At 53.5% G+C, this 15619-nt stretch overlaps 1 protein-coding gene across 1 annotated transcript; it reads right to left on the minus strand.

Moving 5' to 3' along the window:
* Nucleotides 1-1221: 1221 nt before the first annotated feature.
* LOC120765210 (REST corepressor 2-like) lies at nucleotides 1222-13973 on the minus strand. Its single transcript, XM_040089805.1, has 15 exons — nucleotides 13787-13973; nucleotides 12978-13065; nucleotides 11980-12119; nucleotides 11431-11534; nucleotides 10795-10870; nucleotides 10376-10464; nucleotides 9763-9849; nucleotides 9058-9221; nucleotides 4703-4842; nucleotides 4157-4260; nucleotides 3521-3596; nucleotides 3102-3190; nucleotides 2489-2575; nucleotides 1781-1944; nucleotides 1222-1318 (listed from the first exon to the last, which is right to left on the minus strand). Exons 1-15 carry the CDS (start codon nucleotides 13971-13973, stop codon nucleotides 1222-1224), a joined length of 1692 nt encoding a protein of 563 aa, XP_039945739.1.
* Nucleotides 13974-15619: the final 1646 nt, after the last annotated feature.

The raw sequence follows: 15619 nt of genomic DNA on the forward strand, positions 1-15619 counted from the left end.
GAGACAAGATCACTCATTCACATCCCATTCATTGAATTCTACAAAGCCTCCCTTTCCACTGCTGTCGCTTGTCTCTCTCAGAGCTACCGGCTCTGTTTTGCCCAGGCTCGCTCAAGACAGCAACAAGACAGGAAAACTCCCCTGGGTCCCAAAAACCCGGGAGCCAGCAGAGGGCTTTTCCCCTTAGCACAGGAGAAAAACCCCATTGGTGGCGGAGGAAAGGAGTCCGACTTGATCAGAGGGCAATTCCAAGGCTTTATTCCAGTGTTTGTTCTGTCCCGTTTGGACACCTGCCCGGGTCTCACAGCCCTGGCCAAGTCATCCTGAGGCCTCGTGTTCTGGGCTTATAGGCAGCGGAGGGGCGAACGGAGGGGACAAACCAGCGCCCAGTGAGGGATAAGGAGGGAGTGGAACAATGTTGGAGGGACATTTAGAGAAACCAAAGAGAGCATAAAGAACTCCTCAGCCCTTGCCCTATCATTCAATGTCTTTTACCCAAACCCTCCAGAAGCTGGGAGGAACAGCTGAATGAGAGACAGGACCTGCAGGAGGAGACTGGGAGGAGTGTGGAAGGATGGACAGGGAAGGAAGGGTAGGGACAAAGGTCGGGATATAACATTTTCAGGGAGAACAGGGGAGTACAGAACAAACCATTATAAAATAAAACCCAATATAAAAATGAAATTAAACATGAAAAGAAATAACACACAGCAACACACTGCCAGCTGAGGTTTCTGGGAATCCAAGGATGAAACCCCACCGCTGTTTCATTGGCACAAACAGGGACACAGCTTTGTCAGTCCTGCCATCTGAGCAAGGGGCTGGGCCTGCAGGGGTGCCCAGATTCTTCTCTCAGGGCAAATGCTGTGTTTGCAACACCAAACAAATGCAACAAACGTGGCTTGACACATTTCATCCAGACAAGGCAACAAAATGGAACCAACTTGAGTTTAATGAGAACAACAGACTGTTTTATAACAAAGACTAAATGACAAAAAATGGAGCAGAGTGAACACTACCAAACCTCTTTTATTTACTGGTACATCTACTAAGACTAAAAAATCTTTAATAATACTAAGGAATCTTAACTAATACATTGAGAAATGCCTATCTAGCAAACTAAAGAAAAGAATCAACAACCCTAAAATCTTTAAACAACCACTTTCTTTCTATCTAGTCCTAAGGACAGCTAACTCTTGCAAGCCCTGGGCAAGTGCAGGGCTAATTTGGTCTTTTCTTCTTGGCCACAGGTTCTGCTCCCTTCTTTGGGCCATATCTTCTCCTGTGTGCATCCCTTTCCTCCTTGCTTTCAAACACCCTGCAAGAGAAGAAAAAAACCATCATTGTTCATTCCATACACACCATTCAAGCAAGTCACCACACTTCCAGTTGGCAATGAATTTCTGTCTTTTCAGGCTGGGACACACTTGTAAATTGATCATCATCAGCATGAAACTGATCTTTCTGTTTCCGTTCCTTCCCATTTCTTCCTCCTTTTGCTTCATCCTACTCTTGATTTGATCAGCACCATCACACCAAGCCTTGGTGCACCTATTCCTACTGGTAGGAATTGTGTCTTGTTGGGGCAGGGCCAGGTTTCCTTCTGCGTGCTGGGCTTGAACTCAGCTCTTTGTGTTTCGAGTGGGTTGTGAGGCTGAGCACGGCGGCCAGGGCCCATCCTGCAAGTGGCCTCAGCTCCCCTGTGGTGCCTTTGCCAAGGCTCAGCCTGTTGGAGTGCAAAGGGCCGGGCTGTGAGCAGGACGAGGAAGCAGTGGCGCACCGTTTGCACTGCCGGCACGCAAAGGGGCCTGGCGCCGATCGGGGCGGCTGGGGCGCTGGGCAGCAGGGACACTCCGCCTTGCGGGGCCTCTTGCGGCTCCTCTTCCCTCGCTCGCCATTCTCCTTCCTGCCAGGGCTTTTGCTCCTCTCTGCTTTGCCCACACTCTGCAAAGCAAAGAGTCCTCATCAGTTTGGCTTTCCTCTCACCACGCTGGAAATCAGCGTATCCAGTGCAAGAATCCATGGGCCTGAGCAAATTCCTCCAAAGCCCAAAGAGCTGAGAAAAGGGCTGGATTTGGTGGTGGGCTGCGGCAGGCTGCAAACACAGCACTTGGGAGAAAAAACACCTCCTTTCTACTGACTGAAGGGCTGAGATCTAGAGTTCTAAGTTTCTTATTTCCCAGTCTCTGACTAAAATCTCTTAACATCAGCGAGGGCAGCAGCCCTTGAGAAACCAGTCTGTAGAGCGTCCAAGCCCATTCTGGTGACGGGGCTGCTTTGTTGGCTCAAAGTTGTGTTCCAGAATTCTGTATTGCCTGGCAGCAGCAGCAGCAGCAGCAGAATGAAGCCCTGGGCAGCATCTGCTGCGCCTTTCCCAGTTGATGGGACGATGTGATCCTGGCAGGGCGGCGTCTCGCACGGCTCGCCGGCAGGTTTTGTCCCCTTGTCCCAGTTTGTTGAGCCTCCTGGCATGTCTTGATTTCCTTACCTGAGCAGCAGCGCTGGCAAGTTTCCGTTCTTTCTTCCAGGAGCAGTAGTAGTACTCCACACACTGGGCCACAGTCTTACTCTGAATCTGTTGTGAAGAGCAAAAGAAGGAATCTAAAATGGCCCTGCTGTTGGGTGCACTGGAGAAAAAGTAGAGTGTGGAGTAGAGTGGGAAGGAAAATGATGGAGTCAATGGAGTAGGGTGTGCAATGAAAGGAATGGGGAGTAAAAGAGGCCTTATGCAAGGTAGTAAACCGTGTCTTATGCTAGGTGGTAACAGATGTCATGGACAGATCAACAACAAATCCAGCTAGCACAGTTCTTCTTTGCCCCGTTGCCTCCCGTTGTCCCAGCACAATGTGTTGTGGAAGCACCAGCACACCTAGGAGACACATCTGACACAACCAAGCTCGGTCTTCCAAAGCAGCTTGCAGAAAAGGGCTGGAGAGGCACAATCAGGGCTTTCACAGGGGCCTGGGATGGCCCATTGCATGATGACTTGAATAGTTTTGGTGTTGGAGAAGAGACAGAGTGACTTGCAGGATTTGGGAGCAGAAAGAATCAACCTCTGCTTTGGATGATGTGCTAGCATAAAGGATGTCCTCTGGCTTTACCTGCTTCTGGATGAGATGAAAATCCTTGCCATAGGTGTGCAAAGCCTTTTCAAAGGACTCCTTCTCCTCAGGTGTCCATCTATCAGAGTCTGGTGAGGGAAAGCAGCAGGTCAATTGATCCCTCTCTGGGATCTTGAACAGGATCCCAGTGGCCACCAAACCAAAATTGGCGCCGTCCCTCATCCCCCTGTGTCCATGGCTGTTCCCTCAGAAAGTAATGAGCACAAGAGCAGGCATGGCCCAGGGAAAAAAGCATGGAAAACAAGCAAAGCTGAGGGAGTAGATGCTGCTGCTTTCCCCAGCCCCGGGAAAGACCAGACCTTGTGCTGGTGTTACTTGTTGACGCAGAAATGCTTGGCATGGCAATTCAGGGTATTGCAGCACGTGTCAGTGAAGGAACGAGCTCTGCTTTGCTTTACCTGCGTAATGATAATCAGCCAAGGGATGGCCTGGAGCTGTGGGAGGCCCCCCTGAGAGCAACATCTCCAGAGCCTCCTGCAAGAGCAAAGGGGAAAAGGCTTTAGCGTCCCCACCACAGGAGAAGGAGCCAACACCCAGAAATGCTGCCTTTCAGCTACTGTGCCTCTTCAGCAATTCAGTCCACTGGGTCTCCCATGGGCCCAACCTGGGGATTTGCTCCCAGTGCCTCGCTTTTGCTGCCCAGCCCTGTGATGCTGCTCCCGCCAAGAGCGGCCTTTTGCTCACCAAGTCAATGATTTTGCCCCATGCGGCACCCAGAATTGCCTGAGCACACTGACATTTCTGGGAATTTCCCCACAGCCATCCAGCCCCAAATGTCTGAGAGAACACACATCTCCAGAGAGACAAGGGAGCAGGCTGTGGGAGCCTGCGCCGCTGCCTCCAGGAGAGATCTTCTCCCTGCTGGAGCCATTTGGGCTCAGGCCTGAGGCAGCTGCAGGACACAAGCAGGCAGCAGGCGCTGCGCTTCTTGTACAGTGCCTTCCTCCCCGAGCAGGCAGGAAGGGCTGTGCCAGTGCCCAGGCCTTATCCATTGCCTGCCCGCTCCTGTGTGCGCCCAAAGAGCCGCTCCTTACCGGAACACTGCCGCGCGCCTGGTGCAGGCAGTGCAGGGCCAGCTCCAGCTTAGCCTCTGCCCTGGGAACGCCACGGGAGCTGGCCATGTCCAACAGTTCTCTCACTGCAAGCACAGCAAAAACCCGCCCACAGTCGGGCTGGAGCCAGGAGAGGGGAGAGCTTGCCATGCAAGGGGGAAGGAGAGCACGAGAGCTACAGACAGCAGGTTGGGGAGCATGGAAAGGAGAGCAAAGAAAGGGGCAGCTGAACCAGGGCCAGTGGAGTGCGGGCTCTCCCTTCACTGAGCCTTTTGGAAGAAGAGGCAGGGGCCAACCTCTCCTCTTCCCGTGGCCAATGCCCCTGACAACTTTGGAGAGCTTGAAAAGCGATTTTTTTCTCGCTCTGCTGCAAACCCAAAGCATTCTCCTTGCCTCTAACACTCCCACGTGGGAAGATGAGCGAGGCAAGGAGACAAGCAGGGCATGGTGAAAAGTTCCCTTTAGAGCCAAAAAGGTGCCTTTACACACCCAAGTATCTCCGGGGTGGAAGAAAAGCTTGACAGCTACCTCTGTCAGGTTTTTGCATGTCAGAGTCATCTTCCCCCCAAGGCTTCCACACCAGGGATGCAGGCTCCTCATCCTCGCTTGGCGCTCTGCTCTGCAGCTCAGGGAGCTCGGCCTGAAACTCACTGCCAACATTGATGTGCCTAAAAGAAGGAGGAAGTGGAAGTGGAGGGAGGAAAGGCAAGTGCTCAAGAGACACATCCCATGGACCCAGAGGCTTGAAGCAATGCCAGCCCAAGTGTGCAGTTGCAGTTCTCGTCCTGGCCATGGCTCAAGTTGTGGCCCTTTAATGCCTCTGCCAAAACTCACGGCTGAATGGGGGCTCTGGCTTTCCTTTTCATTGTGCCTCTCCTTTCCACCTGGAAGAGATGAAAACAGTGCTGCAGATAAAAATCCTTCTGCCCAGATGTGTTGCCAGCTTTCCTTCTCATGCTCAGCATTGCAAACCACCAACTGCTGTGTCCCAAGTGCCCTCAGTGTGGTGGAATTGCTGCGTTTTTCACTTGCAACTCCCGAGGCAGGCCCCTGGAGCAGTGGGCAGAGTCCTGAAGAGGGGAAGCAGAAGGGCGCGCAATCCTCCCCTGAGTCTTGGGGCCAGGGAGAAGAGGCAAAAGGATGGCATGGAAGTTGTGCCAGGGGAGGCTTAGGTTGGATGTGAGGAAAAGGTTCTTCAGGCAGAGGGTGCTTGGGCACTGGAACAGCCTCCGCAGGGAAGGGGTCACAGCACCAAGGCTGACAGAGCTCCAAAACGCTTTGGACATTGCTCTTGGGCACAGGCTGGGATTGTCCTGGCTGTCCTGTGCAGGACCAGGGGCCGGACTCGATGGTGTTGTGGGTCCCTTCCAGGCCAGAACATTCTGTGATCCTGGGATTGTGCTCTGGAGAAGGATCCCTCAAGATGCGAGTGATCATTCCTGCCTGCCTCTGAGCCTCAGCCCTCCAGGCATTGAAAAACAGAGACAAATCTGGTGTTGTGTTAGTGCTTGGAGGGCATTTTCTTACCTTTGACAGTCCCAAAGGGCTATGGGGATGCTGTGGGGCTGCAGATGAGGAGATGAGGATGTCGCTGCAGGGTTCGGATCTTCTGGTGCTGAGGCCAGAAGGTGGCTGGTCAGGGACAGCCCAGGAGCAGCTGCTGCTGCTGCTGCTGCTCCACCGCTGCTCCACCAGTGTTCCACCAACGGCCGCAGCAGTAGGAGACAACGACAGTTGCTACGGGCACAGCCCAACATTCCATATAGAACCCTGGGGGACCCGGGGGACACAAACAGGGATGGGCCACCTTGGCCTCTTTTACTTCTGCTGCTGCTGCTGCAAGTTTGCTGGCAGGACCTTCCCACTGGGGCATTTCTCGCCACTCCTCTGGACGGGGCAGAGCAGTGCAGGCACAGCTCAGGCTCTTCTTGGTGCTTCTCTCTGAGGTGCCTCCAGCTGAACCTGCCCTGGAGCCTGCCTCTGGCAAAGGGCCCACAGCACATTGCCTGCACTGGAGAAGCAGAAGGAGTCCTGCTGCTGCCTCTGCTCTGCCTGGGAGAGGAGCAAGAGACTGCGAGTGGTTCAGTGCAGAACCAACTCCAAAGCTTTCTCTCCAAGTGGAGCCATTCATCCTGCCCCTGGTGTCAATTGTCTGCTCCCTCATAAAATGTCACTTGATGTTTGCCCTCCTTTGGGCTACTGAGCTGAGTGCTCTCTCCTCCCAACACTCAATCTGTGAAACTTAGAGAAACAGGATGTTTTTCAGGGGAATTGATGGAGAAACCCCACCAGCAATTCCTTAGCAAACATTGAATGCCGGATTCCTATCTCTTTCTTTCAGCTCCCTTGAGGAAGAGGGATGTTGGGCACAAAACACTGTGGGCTTCCTCTAAGAGACTAGCACGAGCAGAATGACTTTTTCACACTAATGGCCTTCACATTGAAGACTTAGATCCCAAAGAGAGCAAAACCCAGCCGGTTTTGCTGCTTTCCTGCCTCATGTTGAGCAAAAGCACATCTCCCTTCCTTCCCAGCCTGCTTCTTACACACACACCCCCCCACACCCACCAGCAAGCTGAGGGGGCAGCTGTAACAAGGCCCACTGCAAAGCAACTCCTTTGTAGCCTCCAAATGCCACCTGCAGTGGCTCCATCAGGCATGGGCAAGCTTCTGTCAGCGTCCCACAACCGGCCTGCCAATTCCCCCCTCCCTGCCCCCTTGCCATCCTGCCCAGCCCCTGCTCCCAAGCCCTTGCCAGGCTGGGCCATTTCCTGGGCTGGAGAAAGGAGTGAGCTTGATGCTTCTTTGGTGCCAACACCAAAGCTGTGAGAAGGGAGAGCATCATGTTCACAGCCGCTTTGCTTTAGCTGAGGAGCTTGGTCGAGGTGCAGAGCGGGAGGCTGGTCCTTTCAAGAGGAACGGGAACTGAACGACTGATTGCTCTCTAGGGCCTGTGGATATTAATGTTATTAGAACCAGGGAGGTGAGAAAAGTCCTCAAAGGTGCTCAAGTCCATCAGTCCACCAAAATGAAACAAAGCTATGCTGCTTGTTTACAAGCCCCAAGGACTAAAATCCCCAGCTTTTATGGCTCCAAGTAGAATGAGACAAGATCACTCATTCACATCCCATTCATTGAATTCTTCAAAGCCTCCCTTTCCACTGCTGTCACTTGTCTCTGTCAGAGCTACTGGCTCTGTTTTGCCCAGGCTCGCTCAAGACAGCAACAAGACAGGAAAACTCCCCTGGGTCCCAAAAACCCGGGAGCCAGCAGAGGGCTTTTCCCCTTAGCACAGGAGAAAAACCCCATTGGTGGCGGAGGAAAGGAGTCCGACTTGATCAGAGGGCAATTCCAAGGCTTTATTCCAGTGTTTGTTCTGTCCCGTTTGGACACCTGCCCGGGTCTCACAGCCCTGGCCAAGTCATCCTGAGGCCTCGTGTTCTGGGCTTATAGGCAGCGGAGGGGCGAACGGAGGGGACAAACCAGCGCCCAGTGAGGGATAAGGAGGGAGTGGAACAATGTTGGAGGGACATTTAGAGAAACCAATGAGAGCATAAAGAACTCCTCAGCCCTTGCCCTATCATTCAATGTCTTTTACCCAAACCCTCCAGAAGCTGGGAGGAACAGCTGAATGAGAGACAGGACCTGCAGGAGGAGACTGGGAGGAGTGTGGAAGGATGGACAGGGAAGGAAGGGTAGGGACAAAGGTCGGGATATAACATTTTCAGGGAGAACAGGGGAGTACAGAACAAACCATTATAAAATAAAACCCAATATAAAAATGAAATTAAATATGAAAAGAAATAACACACAGCAACACACTGCCAGCTGAGGTTTCTGGGAATCCAAGGATGAAACCCCACCGCTCTTTCATTGCCGCTAATGGGGACACAGCTTTGTCAGTCCTGCCATCTGAGCAAGGGGCTGGGCCTGCAGGGGTGCCCAGATTCTTCTCTCAGGGCAAATGCTGTGTTTGCAACACCAAACAAATGCAACAAACGTGGCTTGACACATTTCATCCAGACAAGGAGACAAAATGGAACCAACTTGAGTTTAATGAGAACAACAAACTTTTTCCTAACAAAGACTAAATGACAAAAGATGGAGCAGAGTGAACACTACCAAACCTCTTTTATTTACTGGTACATCTACTAAGACTAAAAAATCTTTAATAATACTAAGGAATCTTAACTAATACATTGAGAAATGCCTATCTAGGAAACTAAAGAAAAGAATCAACAACCCTAAAATCTTAAAACAACCACCTTCTGTCTATCTAGTCCTAAGGACGGCCAACTCTTGCAAGCCCTGGGCAAGTGCAGGGCTAATTTGGTCTTTTCTTCTTGGCCACAGGTTCTGCTCCCTTCTTTCGGCCATATCTTCTCCTGTGTGCATCCCTTTCCTCCTTGCTTTCAAACACCCTGCAAGAGAAGAAAAAAACCATCATTGTTCATTCCATACACACCATTCAAGCAAGTCACCACACTTCCAGATGGTAGTGAATTTCTGTCTTTTCAGGCTGGGACACACTTGTAAATTGATCATCATCAGCATGAAACTGATCTTTCTGTTTCCGTTCCTTCCCATTTCTTCCTCCTTTTGCTTCATCCTACTCTTGATTTGATCAGCACCATCACACCAAGCCTTGGTGCACCTATTCCTACTGGCAGGAATTGTGTCTTGTTGGGGCAGGGCCAGGTTTCCTTCTGCGTGCTGGGCTTGAACTCAGCTCTTTGTGTTTCGAGTGGGTTGTGAGGCTGAGCACGGCGGCCAGGGCCCATCCTGCAAGTGGCCTCAGCTCCCCTGTGGTGCCTTTGCCAAGGCTCAGCCTGTTGGAGTGCAAAGGGCCGGGCTGTGAGCAGGACGAGGAAGCAGTGGCGCACCGTTTGCACTGCCGGCACGCAAAGGGGCCTGGCGCCGATCGGGGCGGCTGGGGCGCTGGGCAGCAGGGACACTCCGCCTTGCGGGGCCTCTTGCGGCTCCTCTTCCCTCGCTCGCCATTCTCCTTCCTGCCAGGGCTTTTGCTCCTCTCTGCTTTGCCCACACTCTGCAAAGCAAAGAGTCCTCATCAGTGTGGCTTTCCTCTCACCACGCTGGAAATCAGCGTATCCAGTGCAAGAATCCATGGGCCTGAGCAAATTCCTCCAAAGCCCAAAGAGCTGAGAAAAGGGCTGGATTTGGTGGTGGGCTGCGGCAGGCTGCAAACACAGCACTTGGGAGAAAAAACACCTCCTTTCTACTGACTGAAGGGCTGAGATCTAGAGTTCTAAGTTTCTTATTTCCCAGTCTCTGACTAAAATCTCTTAACATCAGCGAGGGCAGCAGCCCTTGAGAAACCAGTCTGTAGAGCGTCCAAGCCCATTCTGGTGACGGGGCTGCTTTGTTGGCTCAAAGTTGTGTTCCAGAATTCCGTATTGCCTGGCAGCAGCAGCAGCAGCAGGATGAAGCCCTGGGCAGCATCTGCTGCGCCTTTCCCAGTTGATGGGACGATGTGATCGTGGCAGGGCGGCGTCTCGCACGGCTCGCCGGCAGGTTTTGTCCCCTTGTCCCAGTTTGTTGAGCCTCCTGGCATGTCTTGATTTCCTTACCTGAGCAGCAGCGCTGGCAAGTTTCCGTTCTTTCTTCCAGGAGCAGTAGTAGTACTCCACACACTGGGCCACAGTCTTACTCTGAATCTGTTGTGAAGAGCAAAAGAAGGAATCTAAAATGGCCCTGCTGTTGGGTGCATTGGAGAAAAAGTAGAGTGTGGAGTAGAGTGGGAAGGAAAATGATGGAGTCAATGGAGTAGGGTGTGCAATGAAAGGAATGGGGAGTAAAAGAGGCCTTATGCAATGTAGGAAACCGTGTCTTATGCTAGGTGGTAACAGATGTCATGGACAGATCAACAACAAATCCAGCTAGCACAGTTCTTCTTTGCCCCGTTGCCTCCAGTTGTCCCAGCACAATGTGCTGCAGAAGCACCAGCACACCTAGGAGACACATCTGACACAACCAAGCTCGGTCTTCCAAAGCAGCTTGCAGAAAAGGGCTGGAGAGGCACAATCAGGGCTTTCACAGGGGCCTGGGATGGCCCATTGCATGATGACTTGAATAGTTTTGGTAGTGGAGAAGAGACAGAGTGACTTGCAGGATTTGGGAGCAGAAAGAATCAACCTCTGCTTTGGATGATGTGCTAGCGTAAAGAATGTCCTCTGGCTTTACCTGCTTCTGGATGAGATGAAAATCCTTGCCATAGCTGTGCAAAGCCTTTTCAAAGGACTCCTTCTCCTCAGGTGTCCATCTATCAGAGTCTGGTGAGGGAAAGCAGCAGGTCAATTGATCCCTCTCTGGGATCTTGAACAGGATCCCAGTGGCCACCAAACCAAAACTGGCGCCGTCCCTCATCCCCCTGTGTCCATGCCTGTTCCCTCAGAAAGTAATGAGCACAAGAGCAGGCATGGCCCAGGGAAAAAAGCATGGAAAACAAGCAAAGCTGAGGGAGTAGATGCTGCTGCTTTCCCCAGCCCTGGAAAAGACCAGACCTTGTGCTGGTGTTACTTGTTGACGCAGAAATGCTTGGCATGGCAATTCAGGGTATTGCAGCACGTGTCAGTGAAGGAACGAGCTCTGCTTTGCTTTACCTGCGTAATGATAATCAGCCAAGGGATGGCCTGGAGCTGTGGGAGGCCCCCCTGAGAGCAACATCTCCAGAGCCTCCTGCAAGAGCAAAGGGGAAAAGGCTTTAGCGTCCCCACCACAGGCGAAGGAGCCAACACCCAGAAATGCTGCCTTTCAGCTACTGTGCCTCTTCAGCAATTCAGTCCACTGGGTCTCCCATGGGCCCAACCTGGGGATTTGCTCCCAGTGCCTCGCTTTTGCTGCCCAGCCCTGTGATGCTGCTCCCGCCAAGAGCGGCCTTTTGCTCACCAAGTCAATGATTTTGCCCCATGCGGCACCCAGGATTGCCTGAGCACACTGACATTTCTGGGAATTTCCCCACAGCCATCCAGCCCCAAATGTCTGAGAGAACACACATCTCCAGAGTGACAAGGGAGCAGGCTGTGGGAGCCTGCGCCGCTGCCTCCAGGAGAGATCTTCTCCCTGCTGGAGCCATTTGGGCTCAGGCCTGAGGCAGCTGCAGGACACAAGCAGGCAGCAGGCGCTGCGCTTCTTGTACACTGCCTTCCTCCCCGAGCAGGCAGGAAGGGCTGTGCCAGTGCCCAGGCCTTATCCATTGCCTGCCCGCTCCTGTGTGCGCCCAAAGAGCCGCTCCTTACCGGAACACTGCCGCGCGCCTGGTGCAGGCAGTGCAGGGCCAGCTCCAGCTTAGCCTCTGCCCTGGGAACGCCACGGGAGCTGGCCATGTCCAACAGTTCTCTCACTGCAAGCACAGCAAAAACCCGCCCACAGTCGGGCTGGAGCCAGGAGAGGGGAGAGCTTGCCATGCAAGGGGGAAGGAGAGCACGAGAGCTACAGACAGCAGGTTGGGGAGCATGGAAAGGAGAGCAAAGAAAGGGGCAGCTGAACCAGGGCCAGTGGAGTGCGGGCTCTCCCTTCACTGAGCCTTTTGGAAGAAGAGGCAGGGGCCAACCTCTCCTCTTCCCGTGGCCAATGCCCCTGACAACTTTGGAGAGCTTGAAAAGCGATTTTTTTCTCGCTCTGCTGCAAACCCAAAGCATTCTCCTTGCCTCTAACACTTCCCACCAGTGGGAAGATGAGCGAGGCAAGGAGACAAGCAGGGCATGGTGAAAAGTTCCCTTTAGAGCCAAAAAGGTGCCTTTACACACCCAAGTATCTCCGGGGTGGAAGAAAAGCTTGACAGCTACCTCTGTCAGGTTTTTGCATGTCAGAGTCATCTTCCCCCCAAGGCTTCCACACCAGGGATGCAGGCTCCTCATCCTCGCTTGGCGCTCTGCTCTGCAGCTCAGGGAGCTCGGCCTGAAACTCACTGCCAACATTGATGTGCCTAAAAGAAGGAGGAAGTGGAAGTGGAGGGAGGAAAGGCAAGTGCTCAAGAGACACATCCCGTGGACCCAGAGCTTGAAGCAATGCCAGCCCAAGTGTGCAGTTGCAGTTCTCGTCCTGGCCATGGCTCAAGTTGTGGCCCTTTAATGCCTCTGCCAAAACTCACGGCTGAATGGGGGCTCTGGCTTTCCTTTTCATTGTGCCTCTCCTTTCCACCTGGAAGAGATGAAAACAGTGCTGCAGATAAAAATCCTTCTGCCCAGATGTGTTGCCAGCTTTCCTTCTCATGCTCAGCATTGCAAACCAGCAACTGCTGTGTCCCAAGTGCCCTCAGTGTGGTGGAATTGCTGCGTTTTTCACTTGCAACTCCCGAGGCAGGACCCTGGAGCAGTGGGCAGAGTCCTGAAGAGGGGAAGCAGAAGGGCACACAATCCTCCCCTGAGTCTTGGGGCCAGGGAGAAGAGGCAAAAGGATGGCATGGAAGTTGTGCCAGGGGAGGCTTAGGTTGGATGTGAGGAAAAGGTTCTTCAGGCAGAGGGTGCTTGGGCACTGGAACAGCCTCCCCATGGAAGGGGTCACAGCACCAAGGCTGACAGAGCTCCAAAACGCTTTGGACATTGCTCTTGGGCACAGGCTGGGATTCTCCTGGCTGTCCTGTGCAGGACCAGGGGCCGGACTCGATGGTGTTGTGGGTCCCTTCCAGGCCAGAACATTCTGTGATCCTGGGATTGTGCTCTGGAGAAGGATCCCTCAAGATGCGAGTGATCATTCCTGCCTGCCTCTGAGCCTCAGCCCTGCAGGCATTGAAAAACAGAGACAAATCTGGTGTTGTGTTAGTGCTTGGAGGGCATTTTCTTACCTTTGACAGTCCCAAAGGGCTATGGGGATGCTGTGGGGCTGCAGATGAGGAGATGAGGACGTCTCTGCAGGGTTCGGATCTTCTGGTGCTGAGGCCAGAAGGTGGCTGGTCAGGGACAGCCCAGGAGCAGCTGCTGCTGCTGCTGCTGCTGCTGCTGCTCCACCGCTGCTCCACCAGTGTTCCACCAACGGCCGCAGCAGTAGGAGACAACGACAGTTGCCACGGGCACAGCCCAACATTCCATATAGAACCCTGGGGGACCCGGGGGACACAAACAGGGATGGGCCACCTTGGCCTCTTTTACTTCTTCTGCTGCTGCTGCAAGTTTGCTGGCAGGACCTTCCCACTGGGGCATTTCTCGCCACTCCTCTGGACGGGGCAGAGCAGTGCAGGCACAGCTCGGGCTCTTCTTGGTGCTTCTCTCTGAGGTGCCTCCAGCTGAACCTGCCCTGGAGCCTGCCTCTGGCAAAGGGCCCACAGCACATTGCCTGCACTGGAGAAGCAGAAGGAGTCCTGCTGCTGCCTCTGCTCTGCCTGGGAGAGGAGCAAGAGACTGCGAGTGGTTCAGTGCAGAACCAACTCCAAAGCTTTCTCTCCAAGTGGAACCATTCATCCTGCCCATTTTGGAAATTGCCTGCTGCCTGTAACAAAGGAGCCAAGGCAGTGTGATTAGGTTAACTGTTTTTTTATTAGAGAAAACAAGAACTGGAAGCAGGGACCTGAGATAAGCCCAAGGTCCCCAGTGACAAAGCAGACTTGAGTCACAAAGAGACAGCTCGTGTGCTGGGTGCTCCTTCCGTCACGAGTACCTCTGGAGGACCCTGTCCTTCCCCAGGGAGTCCTTTTATAGCCTCCAGGTGGATCCAAATCATCTCTCTTCTCATTGGCTCCCATCTCGGGCTCCTGATTGGTCCACCCGATGGCGCATTTCTGTCCAATCACTTTGCAGCTCCGTCGAGTGATTGGCTGCCGCGCTGAGCCAATCCCATCCTCCATGACGTCACTCCTCCGGCCGGAGCTCCCTCGTGCCGTCCCCTCTCAGCTCCGCCCCGGTGGTCACTCATCACAGAGTGAAAAACCCAAACTCCGCACACAAACCCAGCCCGAACAACCGCACCGAACAACAACCCACAAGTGTCCCATTCAACTTAATTCAGCCAGAGCAACGATGACTGCGAAGCCAGGAACGGTGAAGGCGGCAGTGGCAGAGGTGGCAGCAGCACAGCAGGGCCCGGAGCTCCCTCGGACCAGCCCCACCTCGCCTCCCCAGCTGCGTGGGCCTGGGTAGCTGCAGCCCCACGGCAGGAACCGGGGAGGTAGGTGGAGGGGAAGGGAAGGTCCAGGACTGGAAGAGAAGGACTCTAGTGGGAAAGAGGGGATCTCAAAACCGTGTGGGAAGTGCCATTTTAGAGGCAGCAGCCGGGACGGTGCAGCCACTCCCTTCCCGGGCAGGGAATGGGGAAATGGAAAGACAGGGGGTGAAGGAGGAGACAGAATGGAGGGAGGATGGTAGCCCACATGCATCACCTCTGGATGGTTTCCAAGCTTGCGCTGCCTTCAGGGAAAGAGGGATGACGGTGGAGAGGGACCCAGGGTGATGGAGAGACAGTAGCAGCTCCAAAACATCCTGGCACTTTTCACTCCTTTGCTGCTGTCTTAGCAGTAAAGGGTAAGGAAAGATATGGGTAGCTTCACAGAAACTGAAAAACATGAAGGTTGACGGGAGGCAGGAAGGTTGACGGGAGACTCATCTAGGGCACCCACACTCTACATGCAGATCGTCCATAATCATCCATAAGTAGCCACCAGGCCTTTATCGTCCATAAGCTGCAGCAGACATGTCAGGAACGTTGATAAGTGTCGCAGTGTCCGGTTCGCGCTGACCAGCGCAGCCACAGGCTAGCTCAGTGGATTCCCACTGCGGCAACGTGGTAAGGTCGGGGCGGCAGGCAGGGCAAGCCACCTCCTCCCTGTGGGAACTTGGATCCCACCACAGCGACGGGCACGTAGATGAAGCAAGCAACTGCGGCAGCTGAATGAAAGGCGGACTCCTCTGAGCAGAGTGTAACGTAGGTTTATTGAGACAGAGGGAGCACGGAGCTTCACACTCTGCAACCTGCTGCCCAGAAGAGCCCTGAGAGCAGGCGTGCATGAGCTTTAAAGGTGGGGTGGAAACAGGGGTGGCGACAACCGGTCAGCCAGTCACAGAAACTGAGGGTGTAACTGGGGGTGAGAACCATATAACAGGGAGCCAACCACAAAACGCTGGGAGGGGATTTCCAGGGCCCCAGCCTATCACTCGACGCCCTCCCTGGAGCTTTCCAGAAGCCAGGGAAGGGTCCTGGAGTGATAGACAGGGCGCCCAAGGGGAGAGAGAGGGGATTGACAACTGGGATCATGGGGAAGGGATGATTGACAGAAAACGAACAGGGCCACTTAGCAGTAAACAAGTCAAAACCACTACGGAAGCAGGGGGGTACAGGGAATGAACCATTACATAAAATTTTGTATAAATTTACAATAAAACAAACAAATCAAATCGCACACCACCACAGATAAGAGTTCCTAGCAAGGTACTTTTTGCAGACAGACTAGCAGCTTATAGCTCTTAAAACCCCGTCCCATGAAGAATGACAAGACCT

The sequence above is a fragment of the Hirundo rustica genome, chromosome Z (assembly GCF_015227805.2).
Source record: "Hirundo rustica isolate bHirRus1 chromosome Z, bHirRus1.pri.v3, whole genome shotgun sequence".
Taxonomy (NCBI): Eukaryota; Metazoa; Chordata; class Aves; order Passeriformes; family Hirundinidae; genus Hirundo; species Hirundo rustica.

What these genes read in the sequence shown, in the direction of transcription:
- LOC120765210 (XM_040089805.1), bottom strand. Translation starts at nt 13,973, where the DNA reads ATGGAGGATGGGATTGGCTCAGCGCGGCAGCCAATCACTCGACGGAGC. An exon ending in GCCCTTTGGGACTGTCAAAG is followed by an intron (nt 12,120 to 12,977) that starts GTAAGAAAATGC and finishes TCCTTCTTTTAG; the next exon opens with GCACATCAATGTTGGCAGTG. An exon ending in TTGCCAGCGCTGCTGCTCAG is followed by an intron (nt 1,945 to 2,488) that starts GTAAGGAAATCA and finishes TTTGCTTTGCAG; the next exon opens with AGTGTGGGCAAAGCAGAGAG.